This window comes from Prionailurus bengalensis, chromosome B4 (genome assembly GCF_016509475.1).
Source record: "Prionailurus bengalensis isolate Pbe53 chromosome B4, Fcat_Pben_1.1_paternal_pri, whole genome shotgun sequence".
Classification (NCBI taxonomy): Eukaryota; Metazoa; Chordata; class Mammalia; order Carnivora; family Felidae; genus Prionailurus; species Prionailurus bengalensis.
The window spans coordinates 96,353,772-96,364,526 of NC_057358.1; the positions used below are offsets into that span (position 1 = coordinate 96,353,772).

The 10,755-nt window shown below is 41.5% G+C and overlaps 1 protein-coding gene across 1 annotated transcript in view; it reads left to right on the top strand.

The window, feature by feature from the left end:
• The window catches only part of TPH2 (tryptophan hydroxylase 2), a 103,935-nt gene extending 94,045 nt beyond the window's left edge, over window positions 1-9,890 (top strand). The window contains exons 10-11 of the mRNA XM_043565047.1: window positions 8,243-8,376; window positions 8,507-9,890. Of these exons, the coding sequence (XP_043420982.1) occupies window positions 8,243-8,376; window positions 8,507-8,681 (309 nt within the window). The 3' untranslated portion in view covers window positions 8,682-9,890. The remainder of the gene's footprint in view (window positions 1-8,242; window positions 8,377-8,506) is intronic.
• The last annotated feature ends 865 nt before the right edge of the window (window positions 9,891-10,755 follow it).

Here is a 10,755-nt window from a genome sequence, read left to right on the forward strand (position 1 = left end):
AAGCAGAAAACAGCTACCTCAGACACTTAAATAGACCTAATTAGTATTGTAGGTGCTTTAAACATATTAACCCCCTTAATTATCATAACAATCCAATGAGGTAAACAGTGTTATTATCACATATGAGAAAACTGAGCCATAAAGACATTAAGGAACTTCCCCGAGGTGACACAGCTAATAAGTGTTGGAGCTGGACCCACGTCCAGTGGACTAGGCTCCAGGATTCCAGCCAGTAACCAGTAGGCTGTCCCGCCTGGGATCCCTGTTATCAGAGAATTTACTTTCTAGTGCAAGGGGGTAAGCAGCCAATCTGTTAATGCGAACTGTGACCAGTGTGCCTGGCACTTACTAGGCCGTGCCTGGGAAGGCTCCTGACGAGGGCCTTGCTGCCCAAGCGGATTCTTGAGGAGTGGAAAGGATGAATAAGGGGAGGATGAGATGCAGGAAATAGTCCGGACAGTATTGTGTGCTCTCATCAAATCCTGGACCATTTAGGAAGCTGCCTGAGGCTCTGCATGGCTGGAGTAGTTGATAACATTTAACATGACAAAAGCCTGATGTAATGTGGTAATTTATTTTTTTTAAATGAAATCCTCAGCCACAAAAAAAGCATTTCAGTGCCGTGACCAAAGCCCACAGCAATAGCATGATGTCATATCCCTGTAAGACCCATGCCTTCTGTGGAGTGCTTCTTGATTCCCATGAGAAAAGAATTAGAAAACGATGTGGCTCTTGAGCTACATCTATTTACATTCTCCTCAGAAAGTTTATAAATGATGCCAGACGCAAAAGAAACAAATCTCTCTCATTGCCCCAACTTTCGACAGGGCCCTCTAATCAGGTTAATGGGGCATGTGTAGGCAGCGTTGGGGTGAATCTGTTGTTTTTGTTGCTTTTGGTGTGGACGGAAATGTCTAGAAATGGAAATCAGCCAGGATGTGTACACCGAAGGGCATTGTCTGCCGTGAATCTTGTTCTGGTCCATCACCTCCGGTCATTAGCACTCTTCCATTCTCAAATTTCTACACTCCACCATCCCAGTGATTGCTACTTTGGACCATTCTTACAATTCAGAAATTCTTTCTCCGAGAAGTATCTTCTGATTGTTCACAGAGAATACATAACACAGGATGCTTTCCATATCCCCACCCCTCCCCTCATCTCTGCCCCGCTCTGTGCGAATGTCTGGAACCCTCACACAGCTTCTGAGTACTTCTGGCTAACTGTCGTTTGTGGGGACAGATGATAATCCTGAACCCGGGGAGGGCGGGGGATCACTTTATTGATAGCATCGCAATAATTCCTGTGTCAAACACATTTATGATTTTGAATGCAGTTACCTTTTGCGGTAAAGTCTTTCTTGTTGTTTTAAACTGCAGCCCAAATGTAGGTCCCAGCTAAGTTGTCGGAGGTTTGGGTGCAGTCTTTGTCACTTTTACATAAAAGTTCACCTTCTCTCCTTGAACAAAACACGTTTTAAAATTTGTTCTGTAAAAGGCTAAAATTTCTTGGGCGTAGATGTTGCATTATAGCGCCGGTCAAGGACTCCCAAGTGGTGTATCTCTAGCTCAGAGGATAACTTTCATTTTTGCCTCTTATTTTTTTGATGATTACAATGCTTATTTTTTGACAGCCTTTGAAGACAGAAACAAAATAAATAAGGAAAAGCTTGTAAAAGCTGTATGTGAGAACCACAAAGACTTCTTTTTTTAACCTCATCAGTGGTTGTTCCCTCTTTTACCTGTTCTGTGATGTACTTTCAGGAATTCCAAAAGTGTGTCTGGGTAGGGTTTTCCATATCTTCCTCACTCTGGGTGGCAGTTAATAAGGAGATAAATCATCTGGAAATCTGACTTTAATTTAATTTAATTTTTTAAAATTTGCATCTAACTTAGTTAGCATATAGTGCAACAATGATTTTGGGAGTAGATTCCTTAGTTCCCCTTACCCATTTAGCCCATCCCCCCTCCCACAACCCCTCCAGTAACCCTCTGTGTGTTCTCCATATTTATGAGTCTCTTATGTTTTGTCCCCCTCCCTGGTTTTATATTATTTTTTCTTCCCTTCCCTTATGTTCATCTGTTTTGTCTCTTGAAGTCCTCATATGAGTGAAGTCATATGATATTTGTCTTTCTCTGACTAATTTCACTTAGCATAATACCCTCCAGTTCTGTCCATGTAGTTGCAAATGGCAAGATTTCATTCTTTTTGATTGCTGAGTAATACTCCATTGTGTGTGTGTGTGTGTGTGTGTGTGTGTGTGTGTGTGTATACCACATCTTCTTTATCCATTCATCCATCAATGGACATTTGGGCTCTTTCCATACATTGGCTATTGTTGATGGTGCTGCTATAAACATGGGGGCGCATGTGTCCCTTTGAAACAGCCTACCTGTATCCCTTGGATAAATACCTAGTAGTGCAATTGCTGGGTTGTAGGTAGTTCTGCTTTTAGTTTTTTGAGGAACCTCCATACTATTTTCCAGAGTGGCCGCACCAGTTTGCATTCCCACCAGCAGTGCAAAAGAGATCCTCTTTCTCCACATCCTCGCTAACATCTGTTGTTGCCTGAGTTGTGAGTGTTAGCCATTCTGACTGATATAAGGTGGTATCTCATTGTGGTTTTGATTTGTATTTCCCTGATGAAGAGTGATGTTGAGCATTTTTTCATGTGTTGGTTGGCCATCTGGATGTCTTCTTTGGAGAAGTGTCTATTCATGTCTTTTGCCCATTTCTTCACTGGATTCTTTGTTTTTTGGGTGTTGAGTTTGATAAGTTCTTTATGGATTTTGGATACTAACTAGCCCTTTATCTGATATTTAATCGTTTGCAAATATCTTCTCCCATTCTGTTGGTTGCCTTTTAGTTTTGCTGATTGTTTCCTTCGCTGTGCAGAAGCTTTTTATTTTGATGAGGTCCTAGTAGTTCATTTTTGCTTTTGTTTCCCTTGCCTCTGGAGACGTGTTGAGTAAGAAGTTGCTGTGGCCAAGATCAAAGAGGTTTTGCCTGCTTTCTCCTCGAGGATTTTGATGGCTTCCTGTCTTACATTGAGGTCTTTCATCCATTTTGAGTTTATTTTTGTGTATGGTGTAAGAAAGTGGTCCAGGTTCATTCTTCTGCATGTGGCTGTCCAGTTTTCCCAGCACCACTTGCTCAAGAGACTGTCTTTATTCCATTGAATATTCTTTCCTTCTTTGTCAAAGATTAGTTGGCCATACATTTGTGGGTCCATTTCTGGGTTCTTCATTCTGTTCCATTGATGAGTGTCTGTTCTTGTGCCAGTACCATACTGTCTTGATGATTACAGCTTTGTAATACAGCTTGAAGTCTGTGTATTGCTTTTTAAAGTAAATGTTTATTGATTTATTTAGAGAGAGAGAGAGAACAGCGGAGGGTGGAGAAAGAGAGAGAGAGAGAGACAGGGAGGGAAGGAGAGGGAGGGAGAGAGAGAGAGAGAGAGAGAGAGAGAGAGAGAATCCTAAGCAGGCTCTGCACTGTCACTGTAGAGCTCATCATGAGGCTCCATTTTTACTAACGGTGCTGGTTTCAGGAAAAGGAAGGGCCTGGGACTGGAGGTGTGAGCCATCTGAGCAGGGGAAAGGTGAGAGAAGTCTGGAGCCATTAGCACTAACTCTAGTCACAGACAAATCGAAGAGATTGTTTGAAGCGGGAATTTGTTCCTTGCCCCTACAGGAACTTATTCAAACCAATGAAACTTTCAACATCACTGAAAAAAAAAAAAAGGTGTGATGCTGTTATCACCTAGTTGAGCAATAGGGATGTTGGTGGCATTTTATACTTGGTTAGCAGGAGAGACATTTGGGGAAGTTTAAAAAATATATGCATACATGCATATCTACATATACAGAAGTATATATTTGCTGTTCAGATGCAGGGAGGAAGGAGAAGATGATTGCAGTGTGAGTGTGAGAGTGTTTGCAAATTCTTATTCAGAATCTAGGGCCCAAACTACCTCTAAACCTGATTTCACACTTGAGTTTTTTCCCAACTTAAACCAGTCCTAATATAGAGAGTGAGGATCACAGGATTTATGTGGAGAATAGTTGAGATAATAACCCTGTGCCTGCAAAGGCAGGTGGCTGGGAGGAAGGAAGATTTTAAATTGGTGAACTTGGGGCAGGCACTATTGTGGTCTGAAACCTGAAAGCCTCATAGCTAGGGCCGTGTTTCCTTGTCTATGGGTTCTGGACCCAGCAGGGAGAAGAGCTGTATCAATGGTGGCAGGTGTGGCTGAATGCCTGTGTACACCGACATCATCTCCACACTGAGGTGGCAACAATAACTCAGCATACGGTGCTTCCCATGTGCCAGGCACAACCCTGGGTGGGGGGGTAGATACTATTAGTAGTCCCATTTTTCAGATGGATACTGGAATAGGCTTCCAGAGGTATAATAACTTGCCCAAAGTCACATAGAAACTTTAGGTAATAATTAGGTTCTAGGCAACTTGATGTGGAAAAAAATTTTTTGTATTTAAAAGGCTGTAATGGTAAATAAGTCTTTATTTGTGCACTGAAGGGTTGTGTTGGGAAGTGTGGGAAGGCCATGCCTAGGCCATGGGAAAGGTTGCTATGGTCAATTTGTGCTGCCTGGGAAGAGGGGGAGATGACAGGGAGTGCGATGTACCTGCAGGCCCTTTAAATTTTTTTAAAAATTTATTTTAGAGAGAGAGAGAGAGAGAGAGAGAGAGAGCGAGCATGTGATGGAGGAGAGGGGCAGAGGGACAGGGGATAGAGACAGTTTTAAGCAGGGCTTGATCCCACAACCATGTAGGGCTTGATCCCACAACCATTGTAGGGCTTGATCCCACAACCATGAGATCATAACCTGAGCCTAAATCAAGAGTCGGACATTCAACTGACTGAGCCACCCAGGCACCCCTGTAGGACCTTTTAAAATAATATTGTGAGGAGAACTTTAGAATTCATGTGGATCAATCTTTTCAGTTTTATCAAAGAGGACACCCTGTCCCGATGGAGAAGTCTGACTCATTCGATATCATGCCTCTGGGACAACTGTGTTTAGGACCCAGGACTTGTAGCTCCCAGTCCTGCACACTTGTCTTTAGCACTGTTGGTAAATACAGAACAATCCTTCTAGACAGCATTTAGATGAGAGCAGCTGATTCTTAAGCACTCTTGCACTTTTTAAATGGCTTAAGACGAAAAGACTGTCAGCCACATTCTCTCAGCCTTATAAAGCCTCTGTCTGCCGAAGTCGGATAAATTCTTGCAGACCTCAGGATATCAGACTGCTAACACTTTGGGAAGGATTCGCCACAAAGTCCCCGGGGACATCAAGTAGTGTGACTCCATGTTTACAGAGAATCTACTCTGGACATAGTGGGGAAGCATGGAGGCTGCTCCCTCACATGGAGGCAGCTTAGAGATAGACGTGGACGGGAGCTGAGAATCAAACTCAGTAGGGCTCCACTCCATGGGGCGTCAGTGGAGACATGGATGCTATTTCATAGACTTTGGGCCACACTCTAGTATTCAGAAACAGGAACCTCATAGGCTGCATGGATGTTCCTGGCACTCATCCCACAGGTAAATGAGACCACTTACAGGTGTGAGCATCACCTCATTTTTGGCCTCACCCACTGGTTGCCCCCCAACTCCAGGCTCTTATCATTCTCCAGGTGGCTAATCTTTGGGTACCACTATCACCCCCATAATTGTAATAGCCAAGGAGCAGCACTGGTCCCATACCCCATGGATGGAGAGGTCCCCAGTAGGTAACTAGCATATTGGACACAGCAGGCCCCTGAGGATAGACTGCGTTGTTGATAGCTTAAAATAATCAGCTCCCAGTTTTTCCTTTGATTGTTACATTAGGCAAATGTGATGTGTCTTGCCTAATGGTCTTTGCCTCAAGTTTTCTTCTGTGAATCCACTGACTTTATTTGAAGTCTGGGGCACAGCGCTCTGCCTTCTGGCCTTTTTCTTGGTTTACTCTCCTCCCCTTTACTAGTTATAATAACTAAATGGGCTCATCTGAGTATCCAGTGGAATTGTCACATGATAATTCTTTCTAAAACTCCACCGATTTCAGTCTGTGTTATTGTATACACACGTTCTGGAGGCCTCCTTTACACATGGTGGCTGCTGGGTTGCTAATGGCCTACCAAAGCCTTTTAGACCCAAGCAGATGAGTTTCATCTCCTTCTTGTGCTTGTATTGACCCAATGAAAAGTCTTGGGCTCAGCAGGGATGCCCTGCCTGAGGGAGCAGAGGTTTAACTGTTTTCATGGTCTGTTTGGCTACCACTCTCCTCATGCCCCCGATTGTGAGCATGAGAACATGGAAAGATCAAGGACACTGAATCTGTCACTGTCCTTCCTTACATAGATACCGGTGAAGGGTGAAGTAAAACCCACCTCGAGTACATGGCTGCAGAGAAAGCCGCTTCTAATTCTGAAAACCACAGCAAGTCAGTAGGAGGCCTGTTCTTTGCAAAGGAGCACCAGCTCTCAGAAAAGGACATTTGTTTCTTGAAACCGTGAAGTTGTTTTTAAAATGTGGACAGAATTATTAGTCATGTGGAACCCAAATCCCCTGATGTTCATGGCACTGGATTGAATCTGGCACAAATGCATTTCAGGTGTAGTGACCTTCTGCTTTTAATGAAGTTGTTCTGTGGGCCAAAAAGAATGAATGAGTTCATTCCCAGAGGCCCTCTGCATTCCCTGATTCATATATGCATTGATCTTGACAATGCAACTTTGCAGGAAAGCAAATCACATGCAGGTGGGCCCTCGTGCCCTTTCTCTTGCATGTTAGTCCTTTGGTCTGCAATTGTATTTTCAAACTTAGGGCACCACAGCCTTGTTCGTGGAAGACTGCAGCAAATCATCCCGTGCATTTTGAAATTGTTGGGGGTGTACCAAGAATTTGAACAGGGAAGATTTTTCAGCATTTCTCCAGGAAACTTTAGCAATCTACCTCTTTACCGAGAGGGAGAAAAGTGCTTTGGGTGGAACCCAGATGCTGGAATGAAGTGTCTTCAGAAATCATCCACCCCAAACCTCTCATTTACAATTATGGAAACAGAGGCACAGAAGAGAGGCCAAGGTTACCCAGCTTGACAGCAGTAACATTTAGAGTAGAGCCCATTTTCTCTCCGTTCAAGACAGTTTCTGCTGCCTCTTCTCTCACTCTGCTTCTCTCCCCCAACTAATTTACCCTTTTAATTAAGAAAAAGACAGAATCCAGAGGAGTATTTCTCGAAATATAGTTCACAACCACTGGAGTCTGAATCACCTCGGAAGCCTTTAAAATGCAGATTCCTGAGATTTATCCAGACTTGCTAAATAAAACTGAGGCCTGGGTATTTGCGTTTTTCCCCAAGCTCCTCTGTCATCCTTATGCACATGAGGTTTGAGAACCATTAATCTAGGGACGATAAATAGGCAGGTGGCACGTGGCAGGAAGTGACCACTAACTTTCAGCATCAGTGAATTTATCTTGAGAAGACAGTCATCCATTGTTTCTTGCTGTTCTCAGTGCCAGTCATGTAGTGAGTTGAATGGAGCTAATGATGGTTCAAAGAGTAATTACATTGGCTTCCCTGTTTTCCTAACGCCTTCTCTGTGCATAAGTGTAACTATTAATATTAGCTCCCTTTTCCCACCTGACAATATTTATCTGCTGTATATTGCTCTGCTGTACTTGCTGGAAGGGAAATGAATGCTTTGCAAGTACCCTCAAATATACAAGCCCACTCCAGACTCTGTTGATACACAGTGCCTGGCCTCAAAATGTCTCACAATGAGGCCACAAATAGTTCAGTCAGAGTCCCAATTACCTTTCCACGCAGGTAATTATTACTTCTGCCATTTAAGTGAAATTTTAGTACACTGCTTATAGCAATAAATTTAGGACCATATTTATGCTGTCTCCTTGCTTCTATTCATAGCGTAGATTTAAAATTCCATTTCTTTTGGGATATAGCTCTGAACTGTCCTTCCATATGAATTTGTCTGATAATACATAAAATAATACCATAATCTCATTTTTCCTCTCAGCTTCTAACAGACTTAAACAAAACAAAACCCCTGACACGCATTTTACCCTGCATTTTTAGAGAGTACCGTATTTCATGGCAGGCTAGTAACTGAGCAGCTCTGTAAAAATACTGAGTTGTGTTATAGAACTGTGACATCATGGCACTTTGGAAGTCTCATTATCGAGTTTAATGGGTTTCGTGGTATATTTTGCAGCATGCTCTTTCTGACAAGGCATGTGTGAAAGCCTTTGACCCAAAGACCACTTGCTTACAGGAATGCCTTATCACCACTTTCCAGGAAGCCTACTTTGTTTCAGAAAGTTTTGAAGAAGCCAAAGAAAAGATGAGGTAAACTTGTGTTTCTTCCATCTCCAGAAAATTACTTTTTATTTTTCTGGCTCTGTTCCTTCCTTCTATCTGTATCTCCTATACCAATGACAGTTGATCACTTATCCCTCTATTTCTGTTTATTTTGCAGGGACTTTGCAAAGTCAATTACCCGTCCCTTCTCTGTGTACTTCAATCCCTATACACAGAGTATTGAAATTCTGAAAGACACCAGAAGTATTGAAAACGTGGTACAGGACCTTCGCAGTGATTTGAACACAGTGTGTGATGCCTTGAACAAAATGAACCAGTATCTGGGGATTTGATGCCTGGGACCATTGTCATTGCCAGAATGATCTTTCTGGGGCTTAGCAGCAATTCAATCAATGTCATATAACACCAATAACTCTCTGAGTCATGGCTTGGCTACTGAGCATGCAATTCTGTACAATTCTGCATATCTCTATCTACTTGTAATTTACTGTGTTAATGTGTGAAACACCATAAAGAACCCAATGACAGATAACCACTCATTGTTTGAAATATTGTAACATGTTTAAATGTCTTAAGTAGATTTGACATTCTTGCTTGGTGTCCTTAACCAAACTGCAGCTATTTAAAATTTGTAACAAATAGCCCTCTTATGATTCTAGCTTATTACTTTTTCTTTCTCAGATCTGAGCTTTTCCTCTGTGTTCATTAGATAAAATGAAAATAGCAGTGAAACTGTTTCTATTTTCTATAGTATCAGTGTTTCCACAGCACTATTTGAGATAAACCCAGAATTGTGTGAAAACTCCCATCACATTAACAAAAGATACAGTATTCTGTTTCAAAAATGAAAACTAGTGAACCCACTGGTTGGAATGGTTTTTAGGTTGAATATTTATACAATGTTAGAAAAGAGAACATTTTGCAAATGGAACGTGTAGGTGGCATTGACCATGTATAAACTGAGTTGTGGCATGCTTTCCAAAGTATTTTGGAAGAAAATACTTCCAGAAAGGACATTAGGAAAGACTAAACAATGGGCAGAAGGTCTTGGGACTATGAATTTTATGCTGGAATAAAGAGAATTATCATGCTCAGGTGTTTAATCCATTTGTCTTAGAGAACAATAATATCATAGAGCCTGGGTTTCAAAACTGTGGAAATTGCGTCTCAGAGAAGTTAAGTGATTTGCCCAAAGCAGCGGTTAATTGTGCACTAACATTTCCAGCCCATTGCATGTCACTTTTGGATTGCTAAATTCAACTTGGTATATTTGTGTGTAGTAGAGAAGGGAAAACTAATACTTACAAAACTATGTTAATCGCTAAATAGGATTTGGTTTTTGATCAAGGGCTTCCAACAGCACAGATGTTTCCTCTCACGGCCCCCAAACCAAGCCAGATCTCTGAGAGTTTGTCCAGTTTGCCCAAAGTTTGGGCAAATTTGGGCAGATAATGGTGATGCACCACAAATCTCTAGCCATCTTTGCCGTAAGAGGTATAATCAGGTGACTAAGTGAACAAATAAAAATCTGAATGAGTGAATAAGTTTCGTCTGATTCTCTCAACAAACACAACCACTGTTCCTCACATTGTACTTTTGTCATGCAGAATGCTGGATGGATGAAGGAAAGGATGGGAAAAAGAGATGAGAAAGGTGACAAAATGACTTTTAGCAATTCTACAATATTTGCTTAAGCAATTTCTAAGATGTTCTTTTAATAACAAATGGCATGTGATTTCAAACGAATTCATACTCATATGGGCCCATTATGAGTCAGAAATTTTTGTACTAGATGTACTTGGGAAGAACATGAAAAAGAGTGAAAATATGCATCAGAGAGAGGTAAAATGAAAAGAAATCAGAGGTTTGAATAGTGGTTCCTTAACTACTGAGGGTCTTTCGTTTCTGAAGGATTCTCAGAACAACTGAGTTTTGGAAAGGGATTTGGTAGACAGAATGTGACAGTTACGCAGTTTAAATGCTATTTTAAATGGAAGAGATAGTGCCTTGAGAGATTATTGGTGGTAGAGAAGTGATGAGCAAGCTGAAGCAAAATGATCTAGAATGATCAAGTAGTTGCATATTTCAGTAGTTTTATAGATTCCAAACGATGTAGTTTCTTACATCTTGTTTTTCTAGGTCTAGATGACCCTGAGTAATTATTTACTTATAAATTCTAACCTAGAACAATAACCCAGAATAATAAGTCCAGAAAGTTCCAGAACTAGTTGCTGAATTTTCTCAAAGAGGAAAATTGGCTAAGAAACTCTTAATGTCTGCCTTCCGCCTTGTTTTCATAATTTGGTGTAATAAGTAGCCATCAAGGTTGTCCCTTTCAGCCCCATGAGAGGGGAGGTTCTCAGTTAAGTGGACTGGAAGAAGAATTATATTTAATTGTAAACAAAT